Source organism: Peromyscus californicus, unplaced genomic scaffold, assembly GCF_007827085.1.
Source record: "Peromyscus californicus insignis strain IS unplaced genomic scaffold, ASM782708v3 Scaffold_20__1_contigs__length_68692818, whole genome shotgun sequence".
NCBI lineage: Eukaryota > Metazoa > Chordata > Mammalia > Rodentia > Cricetidae > Peromyscus > Peromyscus californicus.
The window spans coordinates 10,418,314-10,446,276 of NW_026294503.1; the positions used below are offsets into that span (position 1 = coordinate 10,418,314).

A 27,963-nucleotide genomic window follows, 5' to 3' on the forward strand; every position below is an offset into this window, starting at 1 on the left:
CCCATTCATTATTGGAAGTTTTAGTTTCATATCTACAGATTGTTACAAATATATTTTCCCTAAAATAACCTAGCACAATACCTAAATTGCATATCCAGCAAAACAAATTGCATATCCAGGATGGACAAAAGTCAAATACTCACTTGCACATCTGTTCATATCTGGAGCTCGATGTCCATAGTACCCTGATGGGCAGGAATGCAGGCACTCTCCATACTGGCGCATCCCTTCTCTTCGAAGGAAGAAGAACAGTTTCTGCTGACATCGGCTACACCCATTGTCCTTTGAACAAGACAAACAACCCTTGCAAATGGGATTTGATACATAACTAGCTGTAACAGAGAAAAAACAAAAATATTTAAATATTGTTAGACTTTTGGTCTCTATACCATTATGAACGTAAGAAGTCTTGGGTTATAGACACAAGAGGTGAACCTGCTACTGTCAGCTGTCTAAACCAATATTAATTTCTAACTATTTTCTAAATACTCATTCTCATACCTACAGATCCATACAGCTCTCACCCCTTATCAAAGAAGCTTCTTTTTGAAACAGCTGAAGACTATTAAAGAGATCTACAACTAGTCAAAATGTGGATTATACAGGGACACTTGGCTCAGCCTGGGAGAAGGGGACTGGACCTGCCTGGACTGAATCTACCAGGTTGAACTCAATCCTCAGGGGAGTCTTTGCCCTGGAGGAGATGGGAATGGTGAGTGGGCTGGGGGGAAGGCGGGGGGGGGGGGGGCGTGAGGGGGGAGAACAAGGGAATCCATGGCTGATATGTAAAATTTAATTAAATTATAAAATAAAATAAAATGTGGAGATTAAGCGGCTGTGGAGTGAGAAACTTAAATTGATACATCTACAATGCAATCCCTATACTTAAGGCTCAGGGAAAATCATGAAAGAGAGGAAAGAAATATTCTAAGAGACAGAGGTCAAAGATGCCTGCTGGTGGATCATATTCCCTATATATGACAGAGAAAATTCATCAATGAATTCTGAACAATATGGTTGCCTGAACAAAACCACCATCAAGACACCGGTTGACATACCAGTATAGACAGAGGAAATTCCACATAGCCCCACCCCTAGGTGAGTGATATAGATAGTCAGCAGGTGCTGAGAGAGCGAGATTCCTTGCCTCCAGGGGAAAAAAGTCCCACATAGGTTGTCCAATTCCAAGAGGTCAGCCCTAGACACATATACATATGAACAAAGCCAAATGGATGCTGAAGGTAATATATATCAGTTGATATCTAAATATATGTTGATATATAAATATATTTGGGTACATACACACCATGTGAATATACATTAGCAATAATAATTAAAGAAGAGATTGTGAGCTTGGGAAGATGGACACAAGAGGATGTAGTGGGTAGCTGTTCCGTCTATGACCTTAGTATCGGCCCTAAAGATGCAGCAGGTTACTTCACTACTTGCCTATGACCGTGAAGTACATGCCCCTGGGTCGTGTTCCTTGGCCACCCTTAAGACCTGACATGCACGTAGGCAGTCTCCTCTCTTGCTCCCTCACGGTTTGAGATAAGGGACTGACTCAGGTGGCCGGAACAGTGTTCCAAGTACCCGTGACTATCCTGTTCTGTACAGTGAGTTTTCCCCTTAATAAATTCCTTTGCCCTTTAAACAGACTCCTTGGACTTCTTGCCATAAGAGGAACTAGAGCATAGAAAGTGAGGGCAAGATTATACAGATGCAGTGGTCATGTATGAAGTTCTCAAAAAAAAAATCCCTATTCAAAAGAAGTCTATGCTTTGCGCACACAGAAATATAAACAAATATCCTAACCCTGGGAAAAAAGCATTTAAATTTTAAGAGTATAAGAAAAATACAATATTTTCATTTTTAGAGCTTAAAAACAAATATTTAAATTTAACATTAACACGAGACTTGAAGAGAATCCAAAATTAAACCTTCTACGTTTCTTCATTATCAATTAGAAATACCAATAAATTCAATTTTAAGTTAAAATGCATTCGCTATATCTTTAAGGTATTGACCAAAATAGTGTAAGTCATGGAACTGCTCAACCAATAAAAAGACAAAATAAATGTATATAATATTAGCAGGAAGAAAGAACCCAGATAGACAAAAATGAAATGGACATACTGTGGGATGTTCACACTATGAATTTAACTCAACAATAAAAACACTTAGAGATTTGTAGAAAAGGCAGGTAGGAGGGAGACAGAAACAGTGGGAGAGGGGAAGAATAATCAGAAGGCATCATATACAAGTATGAAACTGTCAAAGAACATATTAAATAAAAACTCTAACGAAGACAGGATTTTAGAACACAAAAATTCTCAAAACAGAGCCATAACAGGAACAAAATTAATACACTGTATGTTGATGAAAGAATCAAGACACACAGGAAAAAGGAATGTTCTGGAAAATCCATAAAGATGCTCTACGGGGTAGAAATAAGAACACCATGGGCCTCTGAAGGTAGAGCGCTGACCTAGAAGCAGTTCTATTTCTAGAGTTAGTTTCTATGGAGCACTGTGACAGATACCACAACATAGTTTAGGTGACAGGAACCCATTCCATGTGGTGATGATGGGGGCCCTGATGTTAAGCTGGAGCAGAGTGCACTTCTGAATTCCTGGGACAGTCCTTCCTTCCTTCCTTCTCTGGGCTGACTGGTGACCCCAAGCATTTCCTGGCTGTGTAACTAATCTCTGACTTAGTCTTCTCCTGGCTGGCTGCTCTAATACCTTCATGCCTTTATTCTACCTCCTGTAGATACTCTCCTGCATTTATAATCTCACATAATAGGCTTATTTTTCATATCCCTCACATCTGCCATGACCTTATTTTCAACTAAGATCACATTCTAAAGCCCTAGGTGGACACCAATTTAGCAGGGAATAGCAACCCACTATAAGGTTATATTATTATTCTCTATCTTCAGGGGATTTATTATACAGCTGTATATTTACAAAGTTCATATGACTATGTAAGTATAGCATATATTTTTGCATCCTAATTAATGTGCATGATTCATATGTAAATTATAAGACAAATTAAAAGGCTATACAAAAACTTTATGATACAATTACTTAAGATCCCATCTCCTTTCAAGATTCTAGGAATTAGATGTTCACCTGTAAGATATTCTTACCGTACTTTCTTGTATAATTTTTCCTTTTATTGAAAATAGTTTTTTATCACATAATATATCCTGATTATGATTTTCCCTCCCTCTACTCCTCCCAGTTTTTATATATGATAACAGAGGATCTCATTATAAATCCCTGGCTGGCCTGGAACTCACACATTCACCTGCCTCTACTTCCTAAGTGCTAGGATTAAAAGGGTATGCCATTAAGCCTGGCTTTACTATGCTTTTTAAATAAACAACAGAAATATTCTATTTAGGAGATAAAGTGGGGATAGGATTAGGTATAGAAATAGAACCTAAAATTCCATATATCCTCATAAAGTTTGTCATTCCTAAGTAAAAAAGAGTAATTTAAAAAAAATACAAAAGATTCTTTGTACACATGGTATAATATTTGGAAACGACATAATCCGGTATTGAATCTTTTATCCTTGAGTATGTTCCTTTTTGCTGAACATACAATCTTTACTGCAGTACTATGGAACACATATTCATATGGGCAGATACACAACACAGAGTACTGTACCCAGTGTAACCCAGACCACTCCTTTATGTTGAATGACTCATGTTCCAATACATTAATAACTGTGGCAGATCTGTACAGGTTTTAGTTCCATAAGATTCCCTCCTAGCAACTGGGCTCCCAGACATCTGTCCCAAGGACATTCTTTTTGTTTACAAAATTACGTGTTTCAAATAGTTTTCAACTTACAGCCTTAATTCTGTAAATCTGGTTTTATAGGGACCAATCATAGGTTGGGTTCCAAAAACAATTCATCTGAAAAAAAATCTTTTTAGCTATAAGTAATAAAATTGAGTGAAGGCTTTTCTAGATGTTCTTCCATGTTCATATAAATACATATAAATACATTCAATATATGATTCATAATTTTTCATAAATGTGATATTACATATGATGGGTCATAATGTTTCCCTTTGGGTAAAAAGCTGTATAAGCTTTCCAAAGCAATCATCCAGATCAGCATCTGTAATACTATTTCCTGGAAGCAATATTACCTGCTGCCTCTACTTACCCCAAACTTCACTCAGTTATCTTCAAGAATACTCCTTCTGAAGACCACAATCATTTCTACCCTTCTAATTAAAACCTCCTTTGTAGTTTCTGAACTTTGATAGACTTAAACAATGAACAGAATTTAGGGAATACTTCTCTCACTCCAGATCTTACATATCTTTATAACCCCCACATGAGGAATTCTCCTGAAGCAAAAGTAATGTGAGCCACATCCAATCAACATGCTCTCTTTACCTTTTCTAACTCCAGGAGCTCGGGTTGCAAAGGTTGTCTTCCTTCTCTTACTTCTATGGTAATCTTACCACCTCTGCTACACACATACTCTACTCTCCATTCTTATGAGTTCCACTAATCCCTTCACTTGGGCCTTTATTATTTCTCTTTTGAACACTGATGGAGCCCAACTATGGGCTGATTTTTTCTTCCTTCACTCTGTATTACACTGTTAAGTGAATTTTACCACTTATATAAACTCTATAGTATTTCTGCTGGAAACTATTATTTCTTTTCATAAAGCAGTTCCATATAGCTTCTCTACATTCCCAGTTACATTTGGAAAAGGATTCGTTCTAATATTGTTCTTGGTGTCCTGAGCAAGTATGAGTTTTGGCAAATGTTGATCCAGTTGAACATTTCCATGTAATAAAGAAAAACTATGGGGGTAATAGAGTCCAGATAGCTGGGGAACAGAAAGAGAAATGGAATGTAGATGCTGCCGTGGCGCAGAAAATTTGGCTGGGAAAAGCCAGCTGTCTCATTTTCAGAGTGGCCCTAGAATGGTATCCACCTAGAGCACAGCACCCTGTGGACTGGCATTTAAGAACTCTGGAGTGCACAGCTAGGAGACTAAAGCAGGAACAGGAGCTTCTGGCAGAGGCCGCTTCCAGAGCCCAGCACAAAGTCCTCTGCAACCAGTGGAAGGCGTGTGCCGCCTATCTTCTGTTGTTGGGAGTTAATTACAGATTTGAAAAAAGTTATTCAGATCTCAAAGCTAGTTTTGAAGGCAGAAGAGAATTTGAAAGGTTTGTCCTCGTGGAAGAATGTTTCAGGAGGTTTTCTAACCCACGGTGATCACAACTCAAGGGAAGCTATACTTGCTTTGAGTTCAAAGTTCAAACCAAGCACACTTTATCATCACAAATCATAGTAAGAAGTACAGAGGAAAGGGAATTACAGCACCAAGGGAATCAACACAAATTAAAGGCTCTTTTTATTTTGTATTTATGTATCAGGAGGCTACTTTCATCTTGACCACAAGGATTTCAGAGTCAACAAATTCTGTCCTGCATTTATTTTCTTTTAAAGGTATTCTTAAAACTGTTAGGACACATGGCTTCAGTTACTTGAACCTTGACAGACTTAAACAATAAAAATGAATTAGGGAATCCTTACCATAGTCTATATCTTCACTATCTTTATAACCTGACCGAGAAGGAATTCTCTTAAAGCAGGAGTGATGTGCCACACCCAACCCTAAGTACTCTGTTAACAGTTCTTTCAGTCTTGCTCAGTACCAAAGGACAAGAGCAAAAGTCAGTTCTGCAAGTTGAAGCTTCTTGCCCAACCCTCAAATAGATTTTCAGTTTAATTGCCCTTCATTCCATGTCAGTTATCCCCGTAGACTTCTCTGCATTATAAATCAACACCTCAGGAACAATTCAACCAGAACATTTCCACCTATTCTATATGGTAACTATCCTAACTCTGTATCCAAACACGGGCAAAACAGATACTTAGACACGACTATTGTATCAAGGTCATAAGTCAAATGGCTCTGCCTATTGCTGTGAGATTTAATTCAAGTGTGCAGGTGGATAAACAGTTCTTAATTCCCAGCTTTGATGACCATGTTTATTTGTTTTTTTTCTGTAAGCTTCAACTTCTCCAACCTCGAAGCCTGCTGAGATCCAGAGCCTCATACTTCCAACCAAAACATGTGTCCAAATCTAGACCCACCCAAGACTGGAAAGATAAAACTCATTGCATGAAACATGGAGAACACTGGAAAAAGGGAATGGTGATTCTGCATGAGGCCAAACACATCTTGATATACTTGGACCAAGGAGCAACACCACATTCCTAGTACTACATGAGAAAAGGCAACAGAGTTAGACCTGGTTCATAATTCCGTCTATCCTATTGAGTTCTTTTGAAATTGCAAACTAAGTCTGGCTTTTTTTATTAATCTTGATCATGTGTTAAATATAGCTAGTTATCCATATTTTCATCTCATATGTAGGTGTTGAGTAGCCATCTGTTTCCAATATATTCCTGACACTTTTTTTAAATGCTCCCCTATTTCTGGAGTTAGCCCCTGCCAAACAAGAGGAGGTCTAAATTCCTTCTAGGTAAAGGCACCCATTCTTGACAAAGGGGAGGACATCTCTTTAGAAAATGAGGGACTCAACAACAGCCTGTTGGCACTTCAACCTCACGTCTTATTTGCTGATTAAGTAATATTATCAACTACGCAAATTTTTAAACCAAACAGTCAATGTGACTTTATTAATGCAGTTAAGCATAAAATTGCTAATGTGCGTACCCAGTCACAAACTCAAGGTGTATCTTAAAAATAACTCTGTGGCCCCAATAATTTGCATGAAATCCAATACAACCTAATTTGTGCACATGAGCTTGACAACAGCGCTATGAAAAGCCAGCAGCTGTGGAGAGCACCACATAGCAGCTCAAGGCAGCAACAAGGCCATGAGACACCTAAGATTTGATTTAAATAAATACTTACTATCTAGATACTTTGCTATTTTACATGAAACTAAGTATTTTCAAAAAATTTCACCATAAAACATGGAATGCAATTATTAATACAGAAACAAATTTTAATACTGGATGTTTACATTAGAATCACATAAGCCTATGTTTAAAATAGCTGAAATCTGAAATGTATTAAAATTTAGATATACACTACTAAATGCCATCCATTATCATTTTAGAAGATAAAATAAACATAAATTTAATATAGAAGAAATTGAATAATCAAGGGGAAAAATCTTGTGCAAAAACTTCCAAGATTTTTGAACTTCTACAGCAGTGGTTCTCAGCCTTTCTAATGCTTTAATCCTTTAACACTGTTCCTCATGTTGTGGTGACCCCCAACCATACAATTATTTTGTTGCTATTTCATAACTGTAATTTTGCTACTGTTTTGAATCAGTGTAGAAATATCTGATATGAAGGATATCTGATATGTGACCCTGGTGAAAGAGTCATTCAACCTGGGAGTCTCGACTCACAGATTGAGGACCACTTCTCTAGAGGTAAACAATATTTTCTCAGGATTTCTGTTTCTTTCTCACCACAAGTCCTTCAACAATATCTTTTAAAATAAGGCTTACACCCGATGGGTCCCAGTGCTGAGTGGGGAAGCGGACACAATCCACTAACTCCAACTGGTAAGCACTAACAAAGGAAAAACTAGTTTTCTCTAATGGAGTCTCACTGGGTACACAAACCACACTTAAGGGCAGGCCCCATGCCCAACACAGAATGAAATCAGTGGTATTTTTGGAGGTTTTTTTTTTCTGTTTTGTTTTGTTTTTCTCATAATACTTTATCTGAACTCTGTTTAAAAAATTTTTATTTATTTATTTTCAGCCTTAACAAGTCTTTTGCTTATATATTGTGGTTTCTGGTTTTTATGAGATTCCTATGTATGAAAATGTGTGCGTCTATTCATCCATATGTATTTCTTGTGCTTTTCTTTGGCCCTTTTTCGTTTATTTGCTTGTTTGTTTTGTCCTATTCTAGTTTTCTTTTATCTTTTTTATTTAGTTATTTTTGATGCCTGCTTGTTTTCTAATGAGAGGGAAAAATAAGGGGTGTGTATTTGTTTGGGCTGGTGGGGAGGTGGCAAAGATCTGGGAGGGGTCAGGGGAAGAGAAAACTGTAATCAGAATAAAGTGTATGAAAAAATCCACTGTCAATACAGTAAATAAAGGAAAAACAAGCCAACAACAAAAAGAGTTAAATAAAATAACATTTACAAAGCTGTGACTTCACACCCAAGTATTAGCTTTGAGAAATCAATGTCCATTGGTAAGCCAGAAATGGTATTGTTTGAAAAGTCTATTATATCCACTCAAACTATGTCAGTTATTAATTAAAGCTTGCATTGTGCTTATCTCTAGAAGTATTCATTCAGAAAATAGTATTTCTGAAATGTATAAGCCCTTAAAATATGGAACTTTTTATAGAAATGAATGCTTTTTCTATTTTTTGTTTGTTTTGATTTTAGCTTTTTGAGATCACCTCATTCTATAGCCTAGGCTTGACACCTGACTATCTCCCTAAGTGCTAAGTTATGGGCATATGCTACCACACCCTTCTCAGAAATCAATATTCTTAATTACAGCAGAATTAAAGGCCTTAAATTATAACATTTTGCTTCTAACAAAATATATGTCACTGTAGAAAAATTTAACCCTGGAAGAAGGTAGATTTTAAATTATGAAAGGATTTAAGAGTTACAAATCTACTTAAACACATGAAGTGCTAATATCTTCCAAAACATAAATTACTCCAATTATAAGCCCCTAATCACTTTCCAGCACTAGCACTATTCCAGCTATAAGCTTCATAGATTGGCACTGCAGGAGAACATTTATGACCATGATTAACTATGTCCACAGGACTGTTCATTGCAGAAGATGTTTTTATACACCTCTGGGAAACAGAAGGTCTTCAGGAAGCATGTGTTACTAATGCTTCAGTGCAAGTCAGCTAAGATGTCCCAGAGAAGCTCGGAGAACTCAGTAACTGCAAGTCTAGGGAAGACAATGGGGCAAACTGAAGATGCTGTCTTACATGGCTCTGTTTAAGGGTAGAACAGACCTGCCAGAATGTGGTTAACACATTCTCCTTCTAACTTTACAACTAACAGACTTCATTAACATTCAGGACAAGCTCCAAGACTGGGAAAGATGGAAAGATTATGCCAACCTTTGTCAGAGCATAAGTAACTTTGGTCCAATCCATTCCAACTTAAGAAACAGCAACATTCCTTCGATGTATTTTTTTTTAAAAAATTAAACAACCTGAAGCAAAGGAGAGCAGCCTATATTGTGTCAGGAGCCCCAGAAATGCAAACAAGCATCTAAAAAAAAACCCTTGATTGACAACACACAGCACTTCAAGTACTTCATCTGTGACAATTAGATCCTGATCCTCAAGAATCAAAATTTCAGAGAAGCTGAAACAAGTGCTTTGGTGTGACAGATTTATGCACTCATGAACTCAGCACCATTCATTTATATTGCAGCTTCCCCAGAATAAAGACCACAATTAGTATGTATGTACTCAACTGCAGCAAATAAGATTTAAAAATGCAAGTGTCCATAAACAGAAGAACAGGTAAATAAAACACGGTATAAACACAACATAAAAAAAAATAAAATTGTGCCATTTGTTTTAAAATGTATGCAGCTGGAGATCATATTAAGCAAAAATAAAACCAGATGCAAAAACGTAAATATTGTATATTTCTCTCATTTGTGGGTCCTGGAATTCGTCTATAGATATATAAAGACATTTTGTGTGCATACACATACACATTCACAACAGTTAGTGCTGGGGATTTCTTTCTGTATGCCATGAACATACGTAGTTCCCATTGGTTAATAAATAACCTGCTCTGGTCTATGGCAAGGAAGCTTAGAGGCAGGTGGGAAATCCAAGGAGAGAGACAGGAAGCAGAAAGGTGGAGTCTAGAGAGGCACCAGCCTGATGCCCAAGGAACAACATGCCAGCAGGCAGGTAATCCACGGAACTCGCGGCAAAACACAGATTAATAGAAATGGATTAATTTAAGATATAAGAGCTAGCTAGCAAGAGGCTTGCCAGAGGCCATACAGTTAGTAAATAATTGTTAAGCCTCTGAGTGATTATTTTATAAGTGGCTGAGGGACCATAAGGCCAGTGAGGACTGAAGAAAACATGCGACTACAAGTTAGTTTTAATTGCCAACTTGACACAACCTAGAATCACCTGGAAAGACACATTCATTGTGGCATTATCTGCATTGGGTGGCACCGTGGGCATGTCCATTTAAGATTGCCTTATTTAAGTTAACCAATGAATCAAGACCCAGCTCACTGCAGGCAGTACCATTCCCTAGACAGGGGAATCTGAGCTCTAAAGCAGTGCAAACACTGAGCTGAGCAAACATTGAGTAAGCAAGCAAGCAAGTGAGCATATATGGATTCATTATTCTCGGTGCTTGGCTGTGGATGTGCTGTGATGTGACTAGCTTTTTGAAGTTCCTGCCTTAACTTCCCCACCATGATGGACTGTGTTCTAGAATTGCAAACCGAAATAAACCCTTTTCTCTTTTCTCTCCTAAGTTGCCTTTTGTTGGGATATTTTATCATAGCAATAGAAGTGAAATTGAGGGGGCGTACCAAAGGAAGGGACTGGAAGGAGGCGACCATGACAGGAATACATGATATACTTGAAAAGAAATGTCTGTATGAAACCCAACACTGTGTATAATGAATACAAGCCAATAAAATAAATCAAGAAGAAATACTAACTTCTTGAAAAATCAAAAAAATAAAAAAATCTGAAGTATCAAAATTCAAGTTAAAAGACAAGACATGAGGGGACAGCCATCCATAGAGCACAATAAAACCTCTCAATTCAATACTTACAGCACCCACAAATATTTAAATATCTTCTGTAACTAAAACTCAATTTAGGAGTCCAAGCCTTAAGAAGCTTTATTCTTTTTTGCTACCTTACCAAAAGCTGTCTGCATATCCATACACTGGATGTTAATTCTGATACATAATGAAAAATGTGCCATGATGGATAAGAACACACTTACTCCAAACTAAACTATTAAAGCTTACACACACACACACACACACACACACACACTGAAAAAGGCAAAACAGGCCACCAACATCATAATCTCTTCAGCTGTGAATACCCATAGTATTAATTATTAAGTAAAGAAGAATAAAGGCTGGGTTGGTGCTGCTCATTTTTCAGAGAAGAAGTCTGGAAACTGGTCCTTTTCAAAGCAAAGGAAGAATCCTATTGCATGCTTTATAAAATAAGCCACCTGCTGGAACCCACAAGAAAAAAAAAATAATTTATTCCATGAAACTGTTCTAATGCCAAAAGAAAATCGTAAAGTTAGAATGCGTGTGACCCTCTAAGCCATAGTTAGAAACTGCTGTGTTGTACAAATTACTCATGCTTAAACTTGGCTTAAGCTTTAACAAAACACTTAAAAGACCCATGACAAAATATAGACACAATGTCGTGCTCATGGTAACCCCAACATGAGCAGATCTAAATATATACATTGATGAAGATTGTGAAACCACACTTTCACATGGTTCCATGTTTATACAAGGAGGTCATCCAATTATTTAAATAGAAAAAAACGCTCACAAACCCAAATTTGTATTCCATAAAATACTTAAATACTTCTTACAGCAACACTATGTGAAAACAGTTTTTGCATTCTTCCTAAGCACTGCAACATGTGTGTCCATGTCTGGCCCATAACAATTGCCATATAATATGCAAAGGCTTCCCTTCTACCTAGGCCAAGATTAAATTAATTTGAAGAGGAGGAAGAGGATAACACAGAGTCTATTCAACAACTCTATACACACCACCTACTTTCTAGAAAACACAGTATTTGTCACCTCCTGCTCACACCATCTTAACTTTTAGAGCAATAAAAGGCAAGCAAATTAAAAGGCCTATTTGATGTCAAACATAAAATCCACAAAAAGAAAGCAACTATAGACTCCCTGTGATCTAGAGGTGGAAAATTCCACAGGTCTCACCACTGGATCTTTTTTTTTAAGTAAGAATGAATACACCCCTGTTAGCTCTATTGTAAAATTTTGAGCTTTAATGAAAAACACTAACTCTTAAGTTTGACAAAGATTTGCAATAGTTAAGACTTTCAGCTTTTTATACTATAGTGTTTCCCTGTGCATCTACATTGTGTGGACATCACTGGCAATAATCACCTGTGAATGCCAGCATCAAATGGATTCACTACTAAATCTCCAGACTTATAAAGATCTTGTTCCCAATTTTTTAAGCACAAAGTGGCCTACATTTACTATTTATGAGAGCATTTTAATATGCTTTAATTGGTGGATATGCTAACTTCACAGTAATCCATACCAGGGACCCAAAATGAAATCTAACTACTCTAACATGATTCTGAAAATTCAGATCAAGAAAAAGAAGGAAGACAAGACAGAGGGGCAAAAGTAAAGAAACATCACCAGAGAACACGCAACACAACAGACAGGCCACATGCTCTACTTTCTGAAGATAATGCTTATCATTCAGAATCTCTAGGCACATGGGTGAATAAACAGATTAAGAAACCTTCCTGAGGTCATAGAGCTTGAATCTAGCCCTCACCTTTAACTTCAAAAGCCACGGCTTTTGTTTCCCCACTAAGCAAAATGTATACAGCATCTAGAAAAAAAAATGCATTAAAACATCATGAAAACTGTTAAAATGACTCCCACCAACACTTCCAAATAAAACTGCTGTTACATCAAAGAGCATAATTAGGGAAACTGAGTTACAGGTTTCTTCTGGCAGAAGTTAAAGAGAAATCTCCAAAACTATAAATGAGAAGTCTTTAACTGTTCGGTCAAACAGCAAAAGGCCAGCACTTTTTAAGCAAGGAGCTCCACTTGACAAGTTCAAAGAAAACAAAAATCACCCTCAAACCATGCAATTTCCTGCAAATGGGCCACTCTCTTCACTGTCTTTGAAGACAGAGCCCATCCTGGCTAAGGGGCCTTTGAAGTCACACAGAAAACATACCTATGTAATTAAAAAGCCTCAGAACCCATTCAAATGACCCAAACTGGACTTTAAGGATGCACCAAAGAGGAAGTGTGGACAGAACAGACTTAGGAGTGACCGGACTTGCCTCTACTCTCTCCAACCTTGGAATAAAAAAGTAGCCCATATATACATTAATGGAAAACTATTAATAGTAGTTGATGACTCTCAAAAAGTATTCCTATACATGAATTTGAATAGGCATATGTAATAATACAAATACACAAGACCGCATAAATGTACAGTCAAACATTCATAAGCTTTTTTTCTGAATCATTTACATACTTGCAAACATTAGTTCCTTTTTCAAGTTTTCAGGATTAAATATGTATTTTCAAAAACATTTGTCTTTTGGACTTCTTTGATGTATTATGTTCTAATCCACTGTCATCATTAATTATTCTAATAATGTCCCTTATAGTCCTTCATATCATTTTTTCCAAGTTAGACTCTCATCTTACATCATACATTGCATCAAGTTTTCCTATTTCTTTCCATCTCTAATCTGATAAAGCCCTTTCATGAGTATCATATTTTTATTTTTATTAATAAAAAAATTTTTAAATTTAACTGTATTTTGATCATATTTTCCCCTCCCCCAAATCCTTCCACATCCTATTTCCCTTCCCTACCCATCCATCTTTAAGTTTTTCCTCAAAAACCAAACAAAAACTCAATATAACAACCAAACAAAGAAAACAAAACACGAAGGAAGGAAGGAAGGAAGGAAGGAAGGAAGGAAGGAAGGAAGGAAGGAAGGAAGGAAGGAAGGAAGGCAACAACAACAAAAACTCCACACCAAACTGTAACCAAATAAAAGCACACACTACTCAACTACCCCTGAACATGAGGACTGTCCTGGAGTGGTGTCACTCTACTGGAGAAAACTGATTCCCCCTCCCAGCCGGCATAGATGGCAGTTCTGTCTTGACACTAATGGCTAGATTTTCACTCATTCATTCATTAATTTTTAAAATATAAGATAAAACAAAAACTATTATATCAAAGTTGGACAAGACAAACCAACATAAGGAAAAGAGCCCAAGAGAAGGCACTCTTAAGAGTCAGAGACCCACCTGTTCACACACTCAGGAATCCCATAAAAACACTAAACTGGAAACCAAAATATAAATACAGAGGACCTGGTGCAGACCTCTGCTGGCCCTGTGCATGCTGCCTCGGTCTCTGAGAGTTTCTATGAGCTTTGCTCATGTTGATTTAGAGGGTCTTGTTATCTTGAGTACCACACTTTCTAAGAGTTATTTTCAAGTTTTCCTTTGGGCATATTTTTTGTTCCCCAATGGGTCCTGTACTGGGGAGAAAGGATGAAGTGGTGTCCTGTCCTCTTTTGTGTGTCATGTCGAATGGCACATGATAATTTGGATTACATGGTTTGTGATACTACCTTTGATCAGTTGGATAAGCTCATGGAGGCTAAGCTTCCTTCTGTAATTAGTATTTCTGGAAAAGCGGTAAAACTGTAAAAAAAATTGCTGTTCAAAAAATTCATTGTTTGAGAATTCCATATGATTATCTGTTTTGATCACATCTCCACCTAACTCCCTCCTCTCCAACTCTTCCTACGGCCCTTCCACCAACTTTCACTCTCAACTTTGTATACTCCTCTAAACTCACTGAGCCCATCTAGTGCCACCAGTAAATACATGCATGGATGTAAAGCCATCTACTGAAACATGAGTAGCCTATTGGGGCCACATCCAAAGATGACAGACTCTCCCTCCCCCAGAATCCTCATCATTGAAAAATTTCCATACACTGGATAATTCTTATTTCAGAGAAGCAGCATTGTGACAGGTATCACACATGACTTGGAACCACTCCTTTAAGACAGAGGAAGTTCTTCCAGATACTGTCTATTTACCACCTGGTTTTCCTTATCAACAGGAAGGCATGGGTAACATCCAGCTGACTGATCCCTTATTATTGTCTTCATTTAGCAGACAAACTACCCTCCTGGGGGTTGGTTCCAATATAGAATGTATATGCATAGCACTAAGCACCTTGGTGTAGAGAGGAAGGAAGTCTAACTCATCTTGGAGGTAACGTGAGGTAGGTCTTCAGGAAGCAAGAGTTTGCCAATTAGATATGAACTTCCAGGTAAAGAGGAAACCATCCACATAACATCTGTAGATGATGGGATGCACAAGAATTCAGGAAACAACAACACAAGTTCAGTGTGTCTGATAAACCCTAGCCTATGCAACAGATCATTTATCTTTCAGATTTTCTGATAACTGGAAAATAAAAGGGATTGGCAACTTTAATACAAGGAAAAGGAGTTGCTGATATGGAATCACAATGCTATCAGAAGAAATTTAGGAGGAAAATAGAGAAACTGTGACCCTAAAAGTATAAACTCTGGCAGGAAGGTATCCACAGGCCCAGGCTGACCTGTGGGTGGCTAGTGCTGGGCAGGTAAGTCCCATTATGATGAGCAAATGTGTGGTGAAGTCATGGGAGAGAAAAAGAAGCAGAATGGTTCATGTGCTGTGGAAAGAGGCAAACAGAAGAAATGAAGGTGGTGAGGAGGAGGCGGATGAGGAAGGCCTGCTTTACACCTGGGGCCATGGTGAAGGTGGTGAGGACCAGGCTAATGTGGGAGACCTGTTTGCTACCGGGGGCCATGGTGATATCCAGGCTCAGGGTCTGTGGTCCTACAACAACCAAGGTCTGTGAGGACATCCATAGCCCATGTTACCACTAAGGGCCACAAGGATGCCCAGTGTCTTGGCTGTCACCTATGGCCATGTAGTTGTCCAAGGGCCACCACCAGAGCCACACTGATCTGGGCAGCCTGTGCTGCCACATGGGGCCATGGTGTCACCAACCAATGTCTTAGTCCATGGCCCTACAGTAGCCAGTGTTTGTGTTAACATCCATGGCCCATGTTGCCACCAAAGGCAACACAGAAGCTTGGGGTCTAAGCCACAACCATTGGTGTCTGAGGGCCATGCTGCTGCTAGATCCTGGTGTTGTCCAGACCTGGACTGCTGCCAAGAGCCATGTCTGGGCCCATGGCCCTACATAGTCAGGGTATGAGTTGATGCCTGTGCTTCCTGTTGCAACTGAAGGCCATGTGGTTGCCTGTGGTCTCATCAGCCACCCGGGTCCATGTCGGTGCCCCAGGGCCATACAGATATGAGTGGTACATGCTACTACCCAGTGCTATGGTAACATCCAGGCCAGGGCTGAAGCTGGGGGCCATGTCTGGGTCTGTGGCCCTACTGTATCCAAGGTCTATGTTAATGTCTGTGGCCCATATTGCCACTAGGGCCCAGAGAGACCCAGGGTCCAGGCTACAATCTGTGGCCTTGTGGGATTCTGGGGGCTATGCTGCAGCCGGGGTCATAGAGATCTGGGTGGCCTGTGCTGCCACTTGGGTTCATGGTGTCAACCAGGTTGGGCTGCTACCAAGGGCCATGTCTGGGTCCGTGGCCCTATAGTGGCCAGAGTCTGGATAGACATCCATGGCTCCTCTTACCACCAAGGGCCATGTGGATACCCAGGGTCAGGTCAGTCACCCGAGTCCATGAGTCCATGTTAGTGTCCAAGGACCATGCTGCAGTGGGGGCCATACAAATCTAAGTGGCCTGCACTGCTATCCAATGCCATGGTGACATGCAGGGCAGAGGTGCAACTGACAGACATGTCTGGTTCCATGGTCCTACTGCAGTCAGGGTCTGTGTTGATATCTGAGGCTCCTGCTACCATCACAGGCCACGAGGGGTCACGTTGGTGTCAGAGGGCCACACTGCCACTGGGACTGTGCTCATCCGAGTGGTCTGCACTGCAAACTGGGGCAGTTGTAACATCCAGACCCGCTGCTGCCGAGGACTATGGCTGGGTCCATGGTTCTATCAAGACTAGGTTCTGTTTTGAAGTCTGATGCCCATGCTGCCACCAAATGTCACACAGAAGCCTGGGGTTAGGATCGAAACCTGTGGCCTTGTTTGTGTCTGGAGGGTCATGCTGCTGTCAGAGGCATCCTGATCTGAGTAGTCAGTACTTCCACCCAGAGCTAGGATGTTATCTGGGCCCGAGCTACTGCTGAGGGCCATGTCTGAGTCAGTGTTCCAGCTGCAGCTGGGGTCTGTGTTGATATCTGTGGCCAGTGTCACCATGTGTGATGAAATCAGAGGGCCATGTTGAGCCAGCCCTGCCCATCACTGGCCCTGGGAAATTGGGCCCTGCATCTCGCTGGATACTGAAGCAAAAGAGCTGGCCCTGACTCTCACCACAGGTGAGAGAGAACTGCCCCCGAGGGTATGAGAGGAGGGGAGCTGGCTCTACCCATTCACCTGGCGTGAGTGGCCCCAGTAGCATGGTCTGATCAGCTCTGCTACCACAGAGGCCCACAGCAGGGCCTTGAAATGGCCCACCCTAACATCCACCCCATCTAGGACCTGCTGGAATTCATGAAGGGTCTGGTCCTAGGGAAAGGTAACTATAGGAGCTCCATGACAGGGGTAGCCTCGGGATATTCCAGAGGAGTTCTGGTGATGATCCAGTGATAGTGGTGTACCAGAAACCAGAGACATGAACCAGATCAGTGATACATTGCAATGAGCATTTGCTAGCAAAGCTGATTGGACAAAAGGGTACACTATGTGACACACAGCTCCCAATGCTACCAGGACAAATGAAGAGGTGTTGGAGAGGCAGGAAAGATAGAGGTTTTTTGTTTTGTTTTGTTCTTGTTTTTTTGTTTGTTTGCTTGCTTACTTTGTTTTGTTTTGGTATTTTGTAAATTTTCTTTTGGAGGGTACTGCAGCAGTAAGGAAAGGATATGGGGAATCTGGGAGGTGAGCAGAATTAGGACACATGCTGTGAAATTCCCGAAGAATCAATAAAGGAAATTATGTTTAAAAAAAAGGTATAAACTCAAAAGTTCACGAACTATAATTGTAAAGCTCAAGAAGGTGGGTTTGTATTTATACCTAAAGTTTCCAAATTAGAATAGGAATTAGAATATTTACAAAATATGAAACAACATAAAGGAAGAAAGTAACGATCTTCTAGAGAATGCAACATAGTTGGTAGGAAGTTCTCTGATGAACTCAAACACTTGAATGAACAAATGCGAAAGAATATACTCAGGAGGAGAAAATTAATAGAATAATCCTAAAACAAATGCAGGCCAAGAGGGAGGATCCCTGAGGCTTATGAGAAATTTTATGGTAAATTTACCAAAAATAAAAGTTAAATCCACCTATTAAGATGTAATGTGTTATTGGAAAAAGTCAAAAATATTATAGTTTATCAATTTCCTAAAAATAAAGGGCTTTGAAGTGCAATGCAAGTGGAAAATCAGATATATAGATAGATGGATATAGATATAGATATAGATAGCCACAATATTATTGTTAGACTTCAGGCATGGAACAAGGATGAAATGCTAATATTCCGTCTGCTTTCCCATATCCTGTTATCCCTGAAATGTTGTATGTCCCATTTCTCCAAAAACTAACTAAAGGGCATGCATTGCTTTGACTTGTTTATTTTTATTTAATTTAAAATAATTCTTCCCCTCTTCATTGTCCTGCTGTTGACATTTTTACAGTCTAGGCCAATTATCTTCTGAAATGCTTTACAAGCTAATGCTGATATGGAGATTACTATTTTGTAGTCATTAACCAAAATAACTTACTATTATAATGCTGATGGATGGAAGGGGTATGTGTGTATGTATGTGGGGGGGGGGGGCAATCTGTGTCTGTCTGTGTGTGTCTATGCCTGTGTGAGTAAAGTTACCCAAGAGATTATCTAATAATTCTAATGATGTAAGCTGCCTTTACAATGGAGTGATTTGGCCAAATCTGCATTAACTAAGTAATCAAACTTAGCATCACCAAAAATGGTACAAACAATATTTGCACCACCCACTACCACCCAGTGTGATGTGATTAGGTATCCACCTCTGCATAGAAGTCTTGTCAACAGACACTTGCAAATGTTCTGTAATCACTGTCTCCAACTGCATTTCAGGGATGCAGAATTTGGCATCATGGAAACCTTTTTCTTACTCTTTATTCTTTTTCATTCTCGCAGTGCCCTGCCAACAACAGATTCTCAAAAGGAGTGCACCATATCGTGAGAAAAAGGCAGTCAACACAGTTTGGTTTTTGTCCAATACAAGACAAAATCTTTATACTGATCCACACAGGCAAGTGTGCATGCACATACACACGTACCCATAGCAATAAGTGGAATTAGCTGCTTTCTGGGGAAATAGATTCATTAACATGTTGCATGGACTGTTGGGCTACCACAAAGCCTCATTTTTGTTTTACTTGTACCATATAGAAATACATTCAACAGCAATTTTCAATTCCTTGATCACTCTCAAAGATTCAAATGGCATGCCCACATTCCCGCTTAAGTTATCAGTCAGAGCAGAGTAGCAATGACCTTGTTTACAAATTCATCTATTTAACACAGAATCCATCTCTATCTGTTATGCTTGTGGCCAACCTCCCCCACAGAACTAAACAGCTGTCTGGTCTCTGAGGAGCACTGTCCATATGGACAAGACACCACAGTTCATGCTGTCATCAACAACCTTTCACCGACATTCAACTCAGTCACTCGCAAGGATGTTTGAGTCATCTTATAAACCACTGCAAATGTCCTCAGTGTGAATTAAATGTTAATCCATAACATACTTCTTTTTAACTGGAATTTAGTAGAACTGGCATAAAAAGAACAGATGTTATCACATAAATAATATTAATAAAAACCAAATTAGTTTCACATATGAAACTATTATAAACACATGTAAATGTTTCTTAATTTCATAGCAATGTCAAACAAATATACTATGTACAATGTTTGCAAATTTTTAAGTCTATTTTCATAGAGTAAAAGTTTCTTGATATGCTATGTGACAAAGTCATAAATATGAAAGAAAGGTAAATCCACAAAAAGAAAAGCAACAAATTGGAAATGTTGCATCATACAACAAATAATAATTTTTGTATAAAGAATATTTGAAACTCTTCTAGAAAAGTTAAAAGATACAAATAAGCTCTTGGAAAGGTACACGTGGAAATGTATTGAACATGACTAGTGACAAAAGATGAGTCATCTGCATCCTACATTGAGGCTTAGAATATTGATTATTTAAAAAAAATATTGGGTTGGGTACTGAGGCCAAAGAATCAAAAGTTTTAGGCCAAATTGGATAACACAGTGATACCATCTAGTTTTTTTTAAGTAAACATTTACCCTATCTGTCTCCATTATCAACCTTTAACCATGGGTGGGAGTAGAGAATACAGAAGGTAATAGAGGGAGAGATAACTAAGACTTATGAACAAGCCATATCAAAACCTACCTCCTTAGAAGCTCCCTAAAATATATGCATATAAATATATAAAACATTAGTTTTCATGTAATTACCCTACAATGATGGGACAATCCCCCAAAACCTGCCTGGTGGGATATGCCTACTGCTGCAATAGCGGCATGAATGTTAGGGGAGTAACCAACCACTTGATGATTGAGTGTAAGGCCCACTCATGAGATGGAACTTACACCTGGCATTGTTAATGGAGCCAACAACCTGTGGACAGACAGGTGGATAAGCCCTGGGAGAGAACCTGGTACTATTAACCTGCTAAAGTGATATGGAATCAAAATCACTACTGATGATGTATTCCTATACTCACTGATCAGTTTAGCTCTCAACCCTCATCAGAGAAGCTTCTGCTCACAGTAGATATCAACTGACACAGAGACAATCAACTGGCCCCTATGAAGAGAACTCAGAGACTGTGGAGCGCTCAATGCTAAATGGGACAGTCATCACATGTCTCCCCACAAGACTCTGGGATCTTCATGGAGAAGGGGATGGAAAATTGTAAGAGCTTGAAGTGATGAATATCTTTAGGAAACACTTTCCCAAACACAACAGGCAAATAGCACATATGAATGCTTAGGAGTTGTAACACTATGCACAAGGCCTATACAATATCAAGCCATACAAAATCCTGGCATGAGAGGAGGAGGGTGGGTGTTAATGGGCATGAAGTCATACCACTAGCTGAGGAGCTATTGGCATCTGATAGTTTCTGGGAGAGGAAGAGTCAGTTGTCTTTAATCATGTGATCCCTTGTATGCTGACCACACTACAGAGAAAACTCTACGGCCAAGAGTAGTTGGGCAACACGAACTGGACTAAAAAAAAAAAAAGCCCAAGTTGGGTGCATAGGTGAGAATGGAGAGTAGAATCTGGAAGTAGTGGGGATGAATATACTTACAAGAGACTGTATGAAATTCTCAAAGAACTAATGAAAATATTTTTTAAAATAAAAAAGTACATTTAAGAAAGGGGCACTTCAAATATCGATCCTGGTAATATAAACTGGCATAAATCTTCTAGAACAGAACTTGGCAATATTGAACTTTCTGCCTGACCCAGTAATATTACTTCTAAGAATCTAACTGAAAAAAAAATAATTAATTGGGTAAATGCATAAATAAAGTCAGCTTAGACTACAGAATTCTTTTAAATCATCAGGGTAGCTAACAATATTATACATCAATAAAATATTTTACATATAATAGCTCAGTAGCTATTGACTACAAATAGCCACTGATTGATAATACATAGAAGTGTTAATATGTGCAGAAGGCTTTTTATGTAAAAGATTCAGAGAACAGATTATAAAATAGCATAGTATTCCTATTTTTCTTTACTTAAAAAAGCACATACATCATGTATGATGTGATGTTTTGGAGTATTAACTGAGAGGGTATTTTTTTTCTTTTACTTCATTTTCAGCCCTTAGTCTTTTCTACACTCAAATACACAAGTGGAATTCGTTGGCTCGGGGAAGATTGCTCAAAGAAAGTAATACAGATGCTTAAATTTTGAGTTTCCAAACAGTATTTTAAATCTTGGAACAGGCAAAACTCTGTTCTTTCCTTTAATTTTATTGAATTGTAAGACACTTGGCTTTGAGTATTAAAACCAGAAACTCAAGACTCATAACAATAAATGTTCTCATAGGTAAACATAGAAGGCTATCTATTAGAGCAAATTACCTACTTTGGCAAGATAAAGATGATGGGGGAAAGAGCTGGAAAGAGGGGTTGAATAGGTCCTTCTAAGGGGACACAGGTCCTCACCTTATGGAAATGGTAAAGAAAAAAAAAAGTGATCCCTATCCTGCTGATAAGTTTGAGAACCTGAAAACATAAGACACACAGTACTAGCACCCACCAGGGGTGCTCGTTCCTCTACAATTCAAATTGACAGCTGGAGAGAGAGCAAAGGGAGACCCCAGGGTGGAGAGGACTTGAGGTGGCCTCTCTAGCCTGAAGCAGTACAGAAGGCCATTAAAAATGTGTCTGTAATGAACCGGGAGAGCAAAGACAAGAGCCCCCATTGACATATGTCATGCCATGCAATGACAAGCACTAGGTAAGGAAGAGGACAGATGAGCAGGAAAACCCTCGCAGGAGAAGGTAGCATCACAGGACACTGGCCCTCTATGGCCTTTCCTTCCCAAACATGATGCAGAGCCTGGTGTAAAAGTGGGAGGGAGAGGGGAAGGGCAAGGCTCACCCAGGAATGAAATGGGAAAACATTTAATTGTCACCATTTACTATAATTAATTTTCCACTAAGTATGAGGCCCTTGGGATAGAAACCAAATTTAAGTATAAAAAATAATAATAAAGTGATTATATCACTGAGCAAGGCCATTTCATAGAAAAGTTATTCCTTTTACATATATGTGGGGAAATAAATACCTTGTAATAATGTCAATAATGTTACTGCAAGGCTATGAAATACATTGTTTGTTGTTGTTATCATAACATTTTGGTCAACAAAACCAGTCATCTTTTCAAAAAATGTTGCTAATTATTCTGTCAAAATACTTTAAAGAAATTCAGGAATAATTATATTTAAAAAATAATTTTGATAGCAAAGTACACAGATCAGTTCTCTCCATTTCTAAGTCCCAGATTTAAGCTGTCTAGCATTTCAAGTACAGAACTAATTGAAAACAAAATAGAAAAAAAAAGGTTTCACATAAATCTGTGATTTCCCCAAAAGAACAAAGGAGGACACGTGCAGTTTGATCCACATGGACTGATTCCACGTGGCAAGAAATAGCTGTGAAGGGAAATGGTACTGTCTCTTTAAAGACATAAAATCCTAATTTTCTTAAAATACACAGGAACCCAAAGACCTTAATAACCTTAATTACAGTTCCCTCCAAGTAGAACATTCATAAGCCTTAAATCCCTTTGCTCATTTTTACTGCCAGCAATTAGACAAAGTACACAGAGCTGAACCCTGCGTGTTTGAGTTTAACAGTATCAAGAAACAATTGTGTCATTTAGGCCTTCATTTCCTTTTTTTTTTTTTTCAATACAATGAAAATACTTATGGAGAGAAAGAGATGGGCAAAGGAGAGAGGGAGAGAGAGTTAGATTAGGAATAGGTAGAAATAAACTTATAAACTAATTCAATATTCAAATAAACACTATTTAGCTCTTATTCACATAATCTGTTTTCATTATTCCTCCACCCTTCAGATAACATGTTGAGTGGGAAATCTGAAACCAAGATTGATTGTATAAACTGTGGTGCAACATTAGCAAGGGGCTCTTTAAAGTCCTGCTATGCAAAGTGTGGTCCTTGGCCCTGAAGCATCAACATCATCCAAAAGCTACATCTTGAGCCTTATCTTCCATTCGATTAAAGAATATTACCGCCTAGATTGCAACACACTGCTTTAAGGTATGCATACTAATGTTTTAAATTTACTCCCCACCTCACAGTCCAAAAAAGAACAGGTAAAAGAAGTCAGAGTGCTTGAGAATCCTAAAATTACCTTTGTGGTTCTCTGGACATAAAACATACCAAAACAAAAACAAAAACCTGAGTCATAATAATTGAAGAGATTTTCTACTTCATAATCTAAAAACAGAAATTGAATCTAGAGTTATGCGCAAGAGAAATTCAAAGTTCTGTTCCTTGAGATAATTAATAGACCCTACTCAATCTCCAACATGAGAAACACCTAGATGACTTAATATTATTGTAGTTGAGTTTGGTCTATATAATAAATAAATCTTCCTCCCAAAAAGTAGAGAAATGAACTCTGAGGGTATACTATCTAAAGGAGAATGAACACTAGGAAATATAAAAGTTAAGGTTCTCAGGTTTTTATTCATCAAAACTTACAACTCTCATTTTGGAATTTACTCTAAATTTACTGTCTGTCCATATCTGGCCCAGATCTGAGCCTAATGGTCCATCTACATTGGATCAGACTTCGAAAACTTTTCCATCCTGGATTCTGATGATGTCTCTAAGGCACATGATGTGGGGAACAGAGCTGTTCTTTGCTGTCAACCTCAAAAGGTTAGGAGAATGCCCAAACATCCCTCCTTGTAACACCCCATTATGAATCTTCACAGAGTTAAATTATTTTTGAGGTTATTTGTATTTTCCACATCTACTTCCTCTCAAATAACCAGTTCTATAAGTTTATGAGCTATTTGGGAAGGTGATACTTTTTTTGGTCTAGGGTTGACTACATCGCAGAATATGGCACTGTGCACATCACCTACAGCACCAAACTGTCAAGATGAAATGATCGCATCTCCCCACAACACCCTGTGTCTACTCAGGTCTCTCTTGCCCCTCTTTCTACTCCATGGACACATACCTCCTATCCTAACCATTTTTAACTCTTTCTCCCATCTTCCTGACTTGTGTTATGCATCCTTCTGGGGAATTATCAGTTCACTAGGCCTATTTTATTTGTTCTAAGATAATCGAATATTATGTATTAAATTTTAAAATTCATTTCTAGAGCCCAGGGCCTCCTAATCCTGAAAGCCAGTCATCTGACATCAACACCAGTGACTTCAACACACTAGAAGCATAACTGAACTAAACCTGCAATTTGCTTTGTCGTTTTCTGCTTTCACTGGCTTAGGTTTTTGTTTTCACACATTCCTATTCACTGTGAGTAACACAAATGTGTCTGCCTCTGCACATTTGAGGAAGGTCCAACTGTTTACCCACTGCCTAGACTTCTGCATCTTAGCAGAGATTATTGGTACTTGTAGCCAACATACTCTAACTTAAAACTAATTGATCCTTATAAATATGCCCAAATTCCTCTATATTTTCTCTAAAGAAAATTACACAGCCTCTCAGTCCTGAGACAGTTCGTGAGCCAGAATTAAAGCAGCATAATGCATCCTGCAAAATCCATAATAACAACTTTGTTTTAAATATAAAATCCTATCACTTTTGTAATATAAATTGGTTCAATAGGCCAGATGTTTATAACATCTAAGCATGACTAGGCTTATGAAGCAAATCCTTATCATTACTCTCCATGGCATTTTTTAAAATAATTTTACTAGTGTGTGTTAATTTTATATAATATTTAGTTTCATATAAGCAATTTCTTTCAAGAACATCATGTATGCTGACCATATTCATCCTCTTTGTTTAATCTCACCTTATCTTTCTCCATTATTCTCTTCTTCTACCCTTCTTTTTGCTATCATGCTGGGGTGTGTGTGTGTGTGTGTGTGTGTGTGTGTGTGTGTGTGTGTGTGTGTGTATTTGTGTGTGTTTACATATAGCTAGAAAGAATTCCAGGAGCTGTAAATGAAATTAAGCAATGCAACATTTGTCATATTTACTAGATTAGTACCATTCTTTATTAAAAATTCTCAGCATGTGTTATATACATACAAAAATGACAATGTTCTTGATAAGTATGACAAGGACTAACTTGACAATTTTTGCTAATATTTGATTCCATGTGATATTGTCCCAAGAACTTGAACCATGACAAAGACTTTCTCCGTGACCAAACTTTCATCAAACTCTGAGTCCTCCTCTTCCATAGTCCTCAAACGTGGCCCCTTGCTGGGCAGAATTAATGCTTAAACTGACTAAGCGAGTTGAGAGGCAATATTCTCTCTGGATGTCTGATGGAATTCCTTATCCCCTGCCTGGACATCTGATCATCCTGCTGAAGCCAGCAAGACTGTTCAGTCTATTTAGAATCTCCCCTTCTCATGTCTCCTCTGAGGTATTTCCTATATGCTATCCCTGCCTGCCTACCCTCACACTCCTTGGTAACATGCAGAAGTTAGCCCAGCTACACTGATAGGCTGAGGGCTCTTAACTCCCATTGTAAAAAATTTCTGGGAAAAAAAAAATCTGCTTTTGAAACTTCACTATCCAGCCTTAGTTCTCTCCAAAGAAAAATAAGATGCCAATTATCAACAACAACTCTGATCACTTTTGAAGATAAAAGAAATTAATTACAGAGGAAGAATGACACATTTCAAGAGAAGCACCAGCTCCAAACTTATACACTGTACTTGAACTCTTAAAAAAAAAAGAGCTAGAGAGGAAAGTCGGAGAGGTTGGGACTTAGCTGTGATAAAGCACTTGTCTAGCAAGCACAAGGCCCTAAGTACCATTACCAGCACTGAGAAAAAAAGAAAAACAAAGGCACTGAGAATAAGATGTAGCAAACATTATGAGGTAGGACTCCATCCTGAGGCCCATCCTAAGAGTGAGGAGATTCGGTAAACAGCAACATCATCCAAAATAGTCAACTATGGAGTAGAATAAAAATGCTCTATAATATTCATGGTCTTATGACTATTTAACTCATATATCTTTTCTCAATGAGCTACTGCTGGGTACATCCTATAAAAGGAGGGGAGTAAAGCTAAGAGGATCTAGGGAACAGATCATCCAACACAGGTCAGAAGTTGAGGGAATCCTCAACGTGGTGCTACTTCAGAGAGATCCCAAGATAATTGTGAAGCAAGCTTTAAGGCAGTGCAGCTGATTGCAGATGAGAGCCTTTGAATAAGAATTCTTTTCCTCAAAAGGATAAAATGTTAGAACAGATTCAGACAAACTGAAGAGTTTTCAGTTTAATTGGGGATACACTTAGAAAGGAAATACCATTCCAGAGAAAATGACTCATAAAGTAAAAATCTAAGAAATACACACAAGGGGGAGGGGATGTGATGTAGCTCATTTGGTAGAGTGTTTGCCTAGCAGGCAAAAAGCCCTGGAGTTTATCCCAGCAACACGTAACTGAACACAGTGATGTGGGCCTGTAATCTCAGCATTCAGGATAACCAGAAGTTCAAGGTCACCTTCAGCTACATAATTAGTTCAAGACCATGTTGTGATACAGGAGATCCTAGGGAGAAAGTGACAGATGGATAGAGGGAGGGACGGAGGGAGGGACAGAGGGAGAGAGGGAAGGAGGGAGGGAGAGAGGAATGGAGGGAGGGAGGGAGGGAGGGAGACACAGATCAATTCATTGTAAGGTGAACCATTGGGAAAGTTGGGAAAGACTGGTCTCATTACCTAGAGAATTAATCTAAGTGCTTTTCACACTTTCTTAAATAAAAAATTGGACTTATGGGGAAGAATGCCTATATTAATGATACATGACACTTGTAATAAATCCTTTCACACTGTGATATTTAACTGATATTTCCCAAACTCTGTTAGGTCAACAGGGAGACCTCAAATAGCCAACCAGTTTAACCAGAACCACATCGAATAAAACTAGGCCACACAGAAGTACTTCCCTACATATGAGACAAAACAATACATGTATGCTTTCAAAAGTTCAAGCCGTTCCACTGTTAGCTAAAACTTACATCTTTCTAGACTTAGCAAAAATAAAGACATCATTCAAGCCTGAGGAATTTCATATTTAGTTGGAATTAAATCTCTTTGTTCTTCTTTGCCAAATGTCTTGTGTTTAATAGGACAGAAAGAAGGTATGGATATGATTGAAAACCCAGACAAAGCATTAAAACTAAATGCATATAACACCAAGTGTTAAGATTTCATCTGTAAAATACCCCAAATCTGAAAGTGCCAA

The 27,963-nt window shown here is 38.6% G+C and overlaps 1 protein-coding gene across 4 annotated transcripts in view; it reads right to left on the bottom strand.

Annotated features, from left to right (window-relative positions):
* The window catches only part of Rspo2 (R-spondin 2), a 165,084-nt gene that overhangs the window by 87,935 nt on the left and 49,186 nt on the right, over positions 1-27,963 (bottom strand). For all 4 annotated transcript variants that reach the window (XM_052747738.1, XM_052747737.1, XM_052747739.1 and 1 more), the window contains one exon: positions 144-332. In XM_052747738.1, the coding sequence (XP_052603698.1) occupies positions 144-332 (189 nt within the window). The remainder of the gene's footprint in view (positions 1-143; positions 333-27,963) is intronic.